The sequence below is a fragment of the Saimiri boliviensis genome, chromosome 17, assembly GCF_048565385.1.
Source record: "Saimiri boliviensis isolate mSaiBol1 chromosome 17, mSaiBol1.pri, whole genome shotgun sequence".
NCBI lineage: Eukaryota > Metazoa > Chordata > Mammalia > Primates > Cebidae > Saimiri > Saimiri boliviensis.
This window is the reverse complement of record NC_133465.1, coordinates 49,769,019-49,782,501: the sequence shown is the minus strand read 5'-3', so window position 1 is coordinate 49,782,501 and position 13,483 is coordinate 49,769,019. Positions and strand designations below refer to the sequence as shown.

General features: G+C 36.8%; 1 protein-coding gene across 11 annotated transcripts in view; it reads left to right on the top strand.

Moving 5' to 3' along the window:
- GPATCH8 (G-patch domain containing 8) overlaps positions 1-13,483 on the top strand; it is a 107,873-nt gene that overhangs the window by 23,109 nt on the left and 71,281 nt on the right. For 5 of the 11 annotated variants that reach the window (XM_074388755.1, XM_074388756.1, XM_074388753.1 and 2 more), the window contains exon 1: positions 6,164-12,780. Coding sequence is in view for 2 of the 11 variants with exons in the window: in XM_074388750.1 (XP_074244851.1) it covers positions 6,083-6,157 (75 nt within the window). In the remaining 9 variants the exon portion in view is untranslated. The other 6 variants (XM_074388750.1, XM_003943618.4, XM_074388754.1 and 3 more) reach the window with 5 other exon arrangements.

Below are 13,483 nucleotides of genomic sequence, written 5' to 3'. Positions count from 1 at the left end.
CTCTACTAAAAATACAAAAAATTAGCTGGGCATGGTGGTGCGTGCCTGTAATCCCAGCTACTCAGGAGGCTGAGGCAGGAGAATTTCCTGAGCCCAGGAGGCGAAGGTTGCAGTGAGCCGAGATCGCGCCATTGCACTCCAACCTGGGTAACAAGAGCGAAACTCCGTCTCAAAAAAAAAAAAAGAAACAAAAATCAAATACATGATAAAAATTAGATAAAGGGTCCCACTATGCTACAGGACACATCATAGCATTTATGGTAAATTGAAATATTTAATTAGGCCGAAATTTAACGTGACAATACTAAGTTTTCACTTTCTGAAAGTTTTTTGAAACTGTCATAGCCAAGAGATGCTTAAAGTGACATGACAACAAAATGTAATATGGTATTCTCTATGGGATCCTAGAACAGAAAAAGGTCATTAGGGGAACTCTTAAGATAATCTGAATATAGCGTGGACTTTAGTTAATAATAATGTATCAGAGTTGGCCTCCCAAAGTGCTGGGATTACAGGTATGAACTACCCACCACACCTAGCCTGCCCATGTGTTTTTGCTTTTGTTTTTGTTTTTCTGCCCATGTTTTTTATAGCCAAATTTTCAGCAGCAAAAGGGTGACTGTTTGGTGTCATATTTTAAGAAGACAGGTAAGAAAATTAGATAGTCTGTGATTTAAAGCTTTAAAAAGTTTTACATTCTCACCAGCAATGTATGAAAGTTGCTCATCTGAAATTTATCAGAGGAGGGCTCAAGCCTGTGATCTCAGCACTTTGGGAGGATAAGGTGGGCAGATCATTTGAGCCCAGGAGTTTGAGACCAGCCTGGGCAGTATGGCAAAACCCAGTCTCTACCAAAAATTAGCTTGGTGTGGTGGTATGCACCTCTAGTCCCAGCTACTTGGGAGCCTGAGGTAGGAAGATCACTTAAGCCCTGGAGGGTTGAGGCTGGAGTGAGCCGTGATGGTGCCACTGCACTCCCGCCTGGGTAGCTGAGGGAGACCTTGTCTCCAAACAAATAAAAAAGAAGTAGCATTAGCTTTTTTTTTTTTTTTTTTGGAAACAGAGTCTCATTCTGTCACCCAGGCTGGAAGCAGTGGCACAATCTCAACTCACTGCAACCTCTGCTGCCCGGGTTCAAGCGATTCTCCTGCCTCAGCCTCTTGAGCAGCTGGGATTACAGGTGTCTGCCTTCACATTTGGCTAACTTTTGTAATTTTTAGTAGAAACGAGATTTCACCAGGTTGGTTAGGCTGGTCTTGAACACCTGACCTCATGATCCACCCGCCTCGGCCTCCCAAAGTGCTGGGGTTACAGATGTGAGCCACCATGTTGGGCCACTTTTTTTTTTTTAATGCCATTTTAATAGGCATGTGGTGGTAATACTGTGTGGTTCTAGTTTGTATTTCCTTAATGGTTAATGTTCTTGAATGTGTTTTCATGTTTATACTTGCCGCCTCTATATCTGATGAAGTGTGTATTTAAATCTTATGCCCACTTTAAAAATTGGGGTTTTTCCCCCACTTGAGTATTCTGTATATTTTCTGGATACAAGTTTTTTTTTTTAATCAGGTATGGGTTTGTTCAGCATTCATTGGTTTCTGATTTTTTTAAAAAAGAAGGAATATGATTTGTAAATATTTTCTCCCAGTCCAGCTTATCAATTTCTTATTTCATATATTGATTGTGCTTTTAGGTTGTCTCTAAGAAAATATTTGTCTAGCTTTGGGCACAAAGAGTGTCTCCTGTATTTTTTCTTCTAAAATATATCATTTTCAGCTTTATATTTAGGTCTGCAGTGCATTATGAGTCCATTTTTTTATTATTGAAAGTATGGATTGAGGCTCTTTTTTTTTTGTTTTGCATATGGACACCTAGTTCCAGACCATTTGTTGAAAACGCTATAATTTCTCTGTTGAATTGTCTACATTATTAATCCTGATTTGTATTGCATCTGACAAGTCCAGAATGATTTGAAAAATTAATTAGCTTACTGTATTTAGAAATGTGTTAAGTGTCTTATTTGGAACCTGGCATTTGCTGACAGTAGTTTGTAATCATACAGAAGGGTTCTCTAAAATAACTTGAAGCCTAAGATTAAAAAAGATTGTGCTAATGATTCAATATCTGTTTAGAAGAACTTGTGTGGTTTTTCATGCATCAAGGATGAGCCAAAATGGTTTTTCCTAGAAGGTGCCCATTTTCTTTTTTGTAGAACTACTTGGTAGCTCACTAAAGGTTTAATTACTTTAAAAAAGTAATACACAATCAATATTGTTAGGGTGACGACTTCTTTTTTTTTTTTTGAGGTAGACTCTTGGTTTGCTACACAGGCCTGAATACAGTGGCTCAGTCAGCTCGCTGCAGTCTTGAACCCCTGGGCTGAAGTGATCCTCCTGCTTCAGCCTCCCAAGTAGTGAGGACTGTAGGACTAGGATGACAGGCACACGCCATCACGCCCATCTAATTTTTTTGAGGGGGGAGACAGGATCTCACTGTGTCGCTCAGGCTGATATCCAACTTCCTGGCTTCTGACAATGCTCCTACTTCAGCCTCCCAAAGTGCTGGAATTACAGGCATGAGCCACTGTGCCTGGTCTATTTTTTATCTTTCCCTGTAGAGTGAAATAGTTGCTATTTGGCTGTACATTGGTGTTCTGTAATATGAGATTTGAGTTAATCTCAGTATTTGGATATTTATTATTTATTAATTTAGAAGTACTTTGCAATTAGCACCTTTAAAGTAACTTAAAATTTTAAATGTTACAGTAGAAATTAAAATGCCAGGAAGCAGGTGTTTGGAGGCTAATTTAAGACAAATTTTCAGGCTGGGCCTCATGGTTTACGCCTGTATTCCCAGCACTTTGTGAGGCCAAGGCGGGCGGCTCACTTGAGGTTAGGAGTTTGAGACCAGCCTGGCTAACATGGTAGACCCTGTCTGTATTAAAAATACAGAAATTAGCCAGATGTGGTGGCATGTGCCTGTAATCCCATGAGGCTGAGGTGGGAGAATCCCTTGAATCCGGGAGGTAGAGTTTGCAGTGAGCCAAGATCATACCACTGCTCTCTAGCCTGAGTGGCAGACCAAGACTACGACTCAACAAAACAAAACAAAACAAAGGACAGACTTTCAGGATTAATACCTGCTTCAAAATTTTTTTAAATTGTTTGTTGACCGCTTTTTCTTATTCCTGAAATACCCACACTTAAGTCTTTTTTTTTTTTTTTTTTTTTTTTTGGCTTTGGAAAACGTATTCCTGTCCCTTGCTATTCCATTTTCTCCTTTTTCCCCCTCCTTTCTTTATTTGGGTAGACATTGCCATATAATTTTAATTTTATTATTTTTATTGTGGTAAAATATATGTAACATAAAATTGATCACTTTAACTATTTTAAAGCATATGGTTCAAGCCAAGTGTAGTGGTGTGGCGCCTGTAGTTCCAGCTGGTCAAGAGGCTGATGCTGTGCTCCTTGAGCCCAGGACTTTGAAGGCAGCCTGGGCAACATAGCGAGACCCCCTTCTCTTAATAAAAATATACAGCTCAGTGGCATTAAGTACATTAACTATATTGTATAACCATCACCGCCACCATCTTGTTCTAGAACTTATTCATTACTGCCACACAACTTTAGCACCTAATTGTTCCCTAGTGTTCAGCTGCGTATTAAATATTAGGTTTGTAAGAGATAAACAAGACTGACTCAGTTCTTGTCCTCAAAGACTTCACAGTCTGGTGAGAGAAACCTAATATTTATAATTACAGTGTGGCAAATTACGTGTTAGAGCTCCCCATCATTTAATTTCATTTATTCAATTAGTATTTTAATTTTATCTTGAAAAAGCAAAGTAGCTTTTTGTTAGGTTAACATTGAAGTTGTCATATCATTCCACACACTGAATTCATTTAGGCTAGATCAAAGTCTTTAGTCTTTTTGATTTAGGTCATTGTGGGACTCACAAATCCTCATGCCCTATACTTTACGACAAGAAGGGAACTAGAAAGTTGATATTTTGATTTAAAACCAAATTATGAGCTATTCCTTCCTAATGAAGCAGGGAGATCTGTGAAAACTATGATTAGAGAGAACTTAGTTGTCTTCAACTACTATTTTGTTGAAACTATTATTATTTTTAGTTGCAGTGACACCTTGCTTGATTATGATCAAATACAGCATTGTACAGGCATGTTTATCTCTCTTGGCAGATTATCTTGAGGAATAGTTGCTTTTGAAACTGTCAAGAGCTTATTTTTAATTCCTTGAAAAGCGGGGAGGTATCACTTGATTTAAAGTTTAATGTCTTAGCAGTTTAGTTTAATGTTAGCAGATTGAGCAGTATATAGGTTTTATTTTTATCACAATGACTTGTTTTCTTCATCATTTCTTCATCATAATGCAATATTGCTTATGAAAGTAAAACAGGCTGGGTGCAGTGGCTCATACCTATAATTGCAGCACTTTGGGAGGCTGAGGTGGGCGAATCACCTGAGTTCAGTAGTTAGAGACCACCCTGGGCAACATGGTGAAACCCCATGTCTACTAAAATACAAAAATTAGCCGGGCATATTGGCACGTACCTGTAGTTTCAGCAACTCAGGAAGCTGAGGCACAAGAATCACTTGAGCCTGAGAGGCAGAGGTTGCAGATTGCTGAGATCATGCCACTGCACTCTAGCTTGGGCTACAGAGAGTGAGATTCCGTCTCAAAAAAAAAAAAAAAGGTAAAACAGCATGGCTCTTTGTTTATAAGATTGTGTAGTCTTCCTAATGTAGTCAGTCTAAAAGAGTTGGTGTCCCAAATGGTTGATAGTGTTTTAGTTTACAATCTCAACACTTGTCAGGAGAATAAAAGTTCAGATTACTAGGCCTAGATTCCTAATATGTTGTGTTTTGTTTTGTTTGAAATAAGGTCTCATTCTGTCACCCAGGATTGGAGTGCAGTGGCTTGATCACAGCTCACTGTAGTCTCAACATCCTGGACTTAAGTGATCCTCTCACCTCAGCCTTTTGAGTAGCTGGAACTGCAGGTTCATACCACAATGTATGGCTAATTAAAAAAAATTTTTTTTGTAGAAACAGTGTCTCACTGTATTGCCCAGGCTGGTCTTGAACTCTTGTCCTCAGCCTCCCAAAGTGCTGGGATTGAAGGTGCGGGCCACTGTGTCTGGCCCTAATACATTTTTATAATTTTTTTCTTTCCTTTTTTTTTTTTTTGAGACACAGTCTCGCTTCGTCACCCAGGCTGGAGTGCAGTGGCCTGATCTCGGCTCACTGCAACCTCCGCCTGCTGGGTTCAAGTGATTCTCCTGCGTTGGCCTCCCAGGTAGCTGGGACTACAGGCTCATGCCACTATGCCCAGCTAATTTTTTATATTTGTTGTAGAGACAGGATTTCATTATATTGGCCAGGGTGGTCTCGAACTCCTGACCTCAGGTAATACACCTGCCTTGGCCTCCCAGTGTTGGGATTACAGATGTGAGCCACTGCACCTGGCTTATTTTTATAAATTTTTTACAAGTTGGAATTTGTGGTGTGGTTTTGATTGTCTACTAAAGTGCAATAAAATAAAAAAAGAAAAAGAAAAGGAAAGGAGGTCGGGCGCGGTGGCTCAAGCCTGTAATCCCAGCACTTTGGGAGGCCGAGGCGGGTGGATCATGAGGTCGAGAGTTCGAGACCATCCTGGTCGACATGGTGAAACCCCGTCTCTACTAAAAATACAAAAAATTAGCTGGGCATGGTGGCTCGTGCCTGTAATCCCAGCTACTCAGGAGGCTGAGGCAGGAGAATTGCCTGAACCCAGGAGGCGGAGGTTGCGGTGAGCCGAGATCGCGCCATTGCACTCCAGCCTGGGTAACAAGAGCGAAACTCCATCTCAAAAAAAAATAAATAAATAAATAAATTTTTTACAAGTTGGAATTTGTGGTTTTGATTGTCTACTGGAAAAGAATGATGGTAGTGTCCTTTTAGTTAGTAAATAAATAAATAAATAAATAAATAAACGTTAAAAGTAATGCTTAGTTTGGTTAGGCTATTAATAAATTTGACACTTACTGCTTTTGAAAAATAACTGTAATCATCTTTTTTCAGGGTAATCACTTTGATCAATATGAGGAAGGACACTTGGAAATTGAACAAGCATCACTTGACAAGCCTATAGAATCGGTAAGATAATCAGTGCTTAACTTCGGGTCTTAGCCAGTTAGTTAGGTAGTGTTCGTGTGACACTTGATGTGAATGAAGTTAAACTTATTAATAACCAGTAGTACAGTTTAGAGTTGTTTTATTGCATGCCAAATAGAGTTTAGGATATAATCTGATATTTAATATGTTGGGAAATCAGTCCAGAAAAATGTAGAAACACATTAGAATTTTGATGGAAAGATATCTTTTTGGCCCATACTGATACTTCTTTGAAGGTAGCAAGTTAAAGTTTAGCATTTTGTGAATTGAATAAAGGAGTAAAATGTATTTTGATCCTTTTATAGCTTCACCTTTCTCAGGCAGTGTAATTATGTATGAAACGTTCCTACATAAATAGAATATGTATGGAAAAAAATTTTTTTCAGTTATATTAGAAACAGTTAAGGAATTATGCATTTTATTTACCAGACTCTTGTGAAACATGGCAAGTTTGGTCTCTGTAGCTTAAGAAATGTCTGGCTTTCGTCAATAGCTGATTTTTTTCTATCTTTTCATACTGCTTAGTTTTGGGCACTGATAATATCAAGTAATAGAACAAGGAGATTTATTTACTGGCCTCTTAGTTTTTAAAAAAAACTTCTTAATTTTTGAACATTATTTTCATTTTGAGAAACCCATTATTTTTAAATAACACAGTCCATTGTTAAAAATGTCTAAACTTGTCATTGTCAGCATTTACTGTTTGTGCTTAAGTGTACATATTTAATAAGGGTTTCAGTAAGTTATTGGTAAAACTTGAGTGGGGAAAAAAAAAGTCAAAAAGGGAATCAATCTTTATAACCATCATGTCAAGCCCCCTTCTCCTTAAGAAATACTAGCTTCTTTCTCGGGAAAATAAGAAGGCAATTTAGAGAATATAGATATTTTAACTTTAGCCTTTATTTTCAAAACTGTAACATAGTAAAGGATCAACATATATTTATGTTCCTAATTAGGTTGGTGTTGTGTGTGTTTGTATGTGTGTTTAGATGTTTACAGAAATTTACACAACTTGGGGTGTTCGACATTTTTCTTCCACAGCAGTTGGCCCATATTAGCTAAGCAGCCATGATCTGGTTTGTATTGCACGGTCTGCCTTTTTTTAATTTCTTCTCTAGGGTTTCTTTCTCCCCACCTCCCTTTCTTATTTCTGTCTTTCTGGTCCAGTGAACACTGCATATAGTACCTTCTGTCTTAATGTGCTGGCATGATGCTAGACTTAGGCATGGCAGTAATTGATGACGCATGTGATAATGCTGCAGAGGGAGAATTCTCATCTGATTTTCACTGAAAGCCTAGTCTTATGTTTTGACATAATGATAAAATGCCAAGCCCACTTTGCTAAGTTAAAAATCAGTGGTTTGTGCCTTGTTCTGTATTATTTTGGGGATTATCACAAAAAAGGCAAAATTTTGTAATGAAATCTGTAGGCTAGACAGTATCTTATATTTGAAAAATAATTTTTTCATTTTAATTAAAAAAATTGAAAGGTCACAGTTTAAGAACAGAGCTATCAGAATCAACTCCCCATTACCATATTCTACAAGGTGCATGGTTGGTTAATATTCTTATGCAAGCTATAATTCTGTGGATACTCAACAGTAGCAGGAAATTGAATTAGATGAAATTTGCAACCTAGTATTCATTATTACTGATTTTTCAAAAATTTGTTCCTGTGGCACATGAGGCTAATGCTACTTTACCTCTCAACAATGTCCAGGACTTTTTCTAGCACATATCCTAGGGAGAACACTATCAGCGGCAGTCTAATTGAGTAATTGTTGTTGAATAATTTCCTTAAGTAGGAGTAGAATTGATATATGCCTTATTTATTAAATAGAGCTACCTTCTGCACTTAAAATAGCAAATAGTATATTGTACTCAGGGTTGATATTTAATTTTTTAAAATAAATAAATGCATGTTTAGAAATGTATATTAACCATTACACTTCTAATGAAAATTTACTTCTGAAAGATAAATATGCATTATTTGTGATATGGTAGTTTAGTTTGTAGGAGAAAGCTTCATAGCCTACATTGTGTTAGATAGAAGTGGGACACAGGATCTGGGAGAATAAACAAAGATGTAAGAAAAAAAAGAAGTAGGACACATAAGATAAGAGGGATCTTATTTCTGTTGCCTGATCATTTGGGAGTAACATTTTAAGTGTTCTTCTCTTTCTTGAACATTTTTTTTTTTTTGAACTTTTTTTGGTCACAGAAAATTTAAAGTTTTAAGAGAAACTCCTAAGTGATTGGCATCAAAGTAGGTAGTGTTCCCTCCCTCCCACCAAGCAAAAGAAGCCCCCTATCATCTAAGGAATACCCACCAAATAATAAGTGAATATTTAATTACATGGCTGGCTGGCTCTGTTAAGTGGTTTTGTTTTTAGGGGGAAATGGTGTTGCTTCTAACACAGAAAGAGTGCTGAATTAAAATCTTTCTCTGCAGCAATATCTATTGAGAGGTGCTGACTGTTTTGCTACAGCATGCAACTCAAAAGTGGCTGGAAATATGCAGCTTTGGGAGTCTACAGATCATTGCAGGAGCTAAAGGTCTAGTCATTTTTTTTTAACCAAAGGTAATCTGCAGCAGCTGGTAACCATGGAAGTCTCTGCACAGGTTTGTGCCAAGAATATGCCTATGTGAAGGTTATTGTGAGTATAGGATTAAGGACTTTTTATTTTATAGTAGGCTGAATTTGATGCAAACCAGCAAGATGGGAAATGAGATATGAAGATGCAATAATGTATTATGCTTTTAGTGAATTTCTGAAGCCTAGATTTGTTAGTGAGATATTGGTATTTCAGTTTTAATAGGTAAATGTTGAAAGTACATCAAAATCCAGCATTTGTAAAGCGTTTCATCATGTTTTTTGAAAAGTTTGTCTTCTCTTTTTTACTTCAGTCACATACCTTTCAATGAAGTTTTTCCTCATGAAAAAAAACATTTTTTAAAGAAAATTATGGAAGAATTGCTAAACAACTTGATTATCTCTATTAAAAACAAGTTGAAAAGTGTTAACATTTTATTTTTATTATGAAAAATTTTTTGAATTTGAGTTTTAAAAATTGTTATTGCTTTATGAGATATTTAGGTCCCAAATGTTATAACCTCCACATATTTAAAGACAAAATATTTAGAAAATAAAACTTGATCTATAGCCATAGCTCTGTCTAGGATTCTATCACAGAAGAATTAGTTGGTGTTATTTAGGATATATGGTCCTTTGTGGCCTTTATCATAGTTAGAAGCTGAGGAATCAGGCCAGGCATGGTGGCTCACACCTGTAATCCCATACTTTGGGAGGCCTGTGGGGGCGGATCACGAGGTCAGGAGTTCAAGACCAGCCTGACCAACATGGTAAAACCCTGTCTCTACCAAAAATACAAAAGTTAGCCCAGCGTGGTAGCATGTGCCTGCAATCCCAGCTACTCAGGAGACTGAGGCAGGAGAATTTGCTTCAACTGGAGAAGCAGAGGTTGCAGTAAGCCAAGATTGTGCCATTGCACTTCAGCCTGGGAAACAGAGCGAGACACTATCTCAAAAAAAAAAAAAGAAGAATATGAGGAATCAGACTGGAGAGTGACCTTAAGCTATATAGAAGGCAAAGTGCCTGCATCATAGACTTAAAACATGCTGTTACTGTTGTGATTGGAAGTGCAACTACCCATCAGCCGTTAGTCAGTCCTTGCTCTACCTGACTGATTAAAATTCTTTCTTTATGGTTGTCAGGATGACCTAACAGGTTTAAAAATTAGTGTAAGCTTCAAGCTCCAGTTGCTGATGTTTCATTTGTACATCTTAAGGATTTAGAAGTATATGTATAATTGGGTTTTGTCATGTTGCATATCTGTCTAGATCTGTGGACTCCACTAGTTCCAAACTGTAACTCTATAAGACTGCTGATTTGACATTTAGCAGTGACCATATGTGGACTGCACTATAAATAATGTGCTTCTTGGAGCTGAATGGTGTAGCATTACTATTATAGCTTTTCTCTCTAGTCTTCATTGTGTCATCTGTAGTGAGCTATAGATTTTTTTGTTTTGGGAATTTTTACAACTTGTTTGCATGGGTTCACCTAGTAGCATTGGTTCTTGCTTATAGTCTTTAATACACAATCAGCAAAGCTTACATTCCACTCAAGAGACTTACTATTTTGTCACTGTTGAAATTGGGCTAAATGATATAAATTAAATGTGGCTGTCAACTAAAACAAAATTGAGTGTAGAATTAATATTCATCCAGTCATGGACATACCTGTAGCATAGTTTTCTCTTGAGACATAATAGGCTGTTTCCCACTCTAAAACTTGCAGCCAGCTTTATACAAAAAAGTAAATTTTTTCTTGTATTTTGGCAGCCTCCAATCATGTACATTGGTGGTGCTGTTGCCAAAATGACCGTGGTGGCATACAGCTTCATGGAGCAGAAAGTTTCTACATGTTATTTAATTAACAAATAAAAATGTTGAGGAATGTCTAAAACAGTTAATAGTGAAGTATTTTTAAATTGCTGGTATTGTGTTTTTAGCATATTGGTAGTTGTTTATAATACAGATTTCTCATTTTCAAAGATCTTGCCATTTAAAAATTGTATCCCTTTTCTCATGTTTATTAGAGAAGAACAAATGATAAAAATGCAGCATTTTAATGATATATTTATGTGTAGAAAAAGGAGGAGAAAAGGTGATAAAGTTTGCATTTTCAGCTTAGCTTCATGGTTTAATCAGAATTAGAATAACTTCATTTCCAACCGAAGAACAAGCCACACAACCACCATTTTGGAGTCTTGAGCAGAGAAAGAAAACAAATAGGTGGTTTGTGAGAATGCATAATTATGTAGAAAACCAGCTTTTCTACATGATAAATAAGTTATTTGCAATTCTCCCATGAACATTTAAATTATATCAAGTTGACTTGAGAAGAAAAAAATATATAAGCAGCCTACCTCTATCATGCAACTTTGTTAGTTGTTAACCAGAGTTTTTACAAAGAAAAAAATGTCTGTAATTTATTTTTGGTTCTATGAGATTATAATTAAATCCAAAATTATGTATTTTATTTAAAAAACAAAAGTCAAAATATTTTTAGTCATTATTATAGTAATTGAAATTAAAGAGTTACTTTTTAAAAAATTATTTTTAAAAATAATTACTTTGGAAATAAATTGGCTGGGCATGGTGGCTCACACCTGTAATCCCAGCACTTTGGGAGGCCATGGTGGGACTATCACTTGAGCCTGCAGGTCAAGGATCCAGTGAGCCCACTGCACCCCAGCCTGGGTAACAGAGTGAGACCCTGTCTCAAAAAAAAAAAAAAAAAAGAAAAGGAACAAAAAAATTTAGTGTTCATTTCTCTTGTTCTATCTAGATTACCTGTTTCAGCCATAAGCTACTCGTAATGTTATAAATAGCATTCATGGACCAGGCATGGTGGCCTGTGCCTGTAATCCCAACACTTTGGGAGGCCAAGGCAGGCAGATCACTTGAGGTCAGGAGTTTGAGACCAGCCTGGCCAACATGGTGAAACCCTGTCTGTACTAAAAATACAAAAAAAAAAAAAATGGCCTGGTGTGGTGGTGCACACCTATAGTCCCAGCTAGTCAGGAGGTAGAAGTTACAGTGAGCTACGATTGCATCAGTGCATTCCAGCCTGAGCTACAGAGTAAGACTCCGTCTCAAAAAAAAAGAAAAAAGGAAAAAAAAAATAATAATTGGCAAAAATCATAGTCCTAAACAGAGAGAATAGATTGCTTGTTTCCCACAGACTGGTTATTGGATTTCTTGTTCTTTTCACAGAGAAAGTTTTGATCATTTCAAAGGCAGACAAGTCTGGTTTGTTTTACTTTGTTACAAATTATTTTGTTGTGCCCCCTTGTGTTACCCATCATCCTTAAGCCTATTGGATTTTTGATGAGTGTTTATAAAACCTTTTTCTTAGGAAGCGGGACCATATTGAATGCTAGCCCATTCTGCAGAGTCACAGAGCTGCCTTTTTTCCTACAAAAACAGATAGTTTGAAATGATAGGAAGGGTCCAGATTTTCTGTGTTGGTCATTTATTTACCCCAGGAGGTTGGTGAGGGGAAGGAGAGTCTGAGAGTTGTGTCTATTGTTTCTGTTGCCTTTGTTGTGATTGGAAGGACTTAAAAGCAGTGTGTTAAATATTTTATTATAGTCCCCGAGAAAGTGGATTTAATTAAAGAACAGTTTTAACCTCAAGTTTTAGAAGAGAAATGCCACTACCATATTCTGTCAATAATTTTTTTCTGAGAAGGTGACAGCCATCCTCTTGAGTGGTTTTGTAAAAGTGGTGCTAATGTGTATAACCTTAATTTTTTCTTTTTTTCTCCCTCTCCCTTTAACATTTGCTTTTCCTTTCACTGTTGTCAGTCACAACACGCTGCTCTTGAATCTCTCAGCTGGTCTTGACTCGTGAATTTACTTATGCTTTCACTCTTTAATAAATACATTACTTGCAAGCAGTGAATTGAAAACAAGACAAAAAAAAAAAAAAAAAAAAACGACCATTAGTGATTGGACAGTTTCTTACTTTGTGTTACATTTAACTGTTCTTTTGACAGCCCAGTTTTTAAAGCCAGGTTCGTATGGAAATGCTTTCACTCCACTTGCACTGCTTTTGGAAATAGCATACTGCTTCATCTGTCTGTTTATTTTAGTGCATTCATAATATAACACAGTCAGCATAATGTCTCATCTCCACTTAGCCAAAGATTGAGTTTTCTTTAAAAAACAACAAAATGGGTGGGTGGGGGGCAACAATTTTGTCAGCATTGTTTAATACCTAAATCTTGGTGCCAAATATAGTTACAACATGCATGTATTAAAAGATTAAACAATTACTTAATAAACCATATACTCTCAGAGTCATTCTGCCATTGTTGTCCTTTATAGAATTATTAAGTTGTAGGAATTATGATATGAAATAAGGATTTTCTGCACAGGTAAGTTAGTAGTAATATAAGGGCGTGGTTACCTTTGTTTTTTGCTAACATTACTTATTTTGAGATTTTTAATCTTTTCTTTTTTAGGGGGTAATAAAGTTATAAATAGACATTGAGCACTGGGTAAGGGAATGCTTTTCCTGGCAGTTCAGTTAGCAGGGAGAAGGGAAGAAGCCTCAGCAGCAGTAGTGTTGTATTAAGCTTTTGTGATGTGTAGTAATGTGGAAGTCATCCCTTGGAATCAGTAGTGTTTCTAATTCTTTCAGATCGTATGACACAAAAATAACTTGCTGCAAACTTTGTACACCGTAATGATTTTGTATGTATATTTAAAACAATG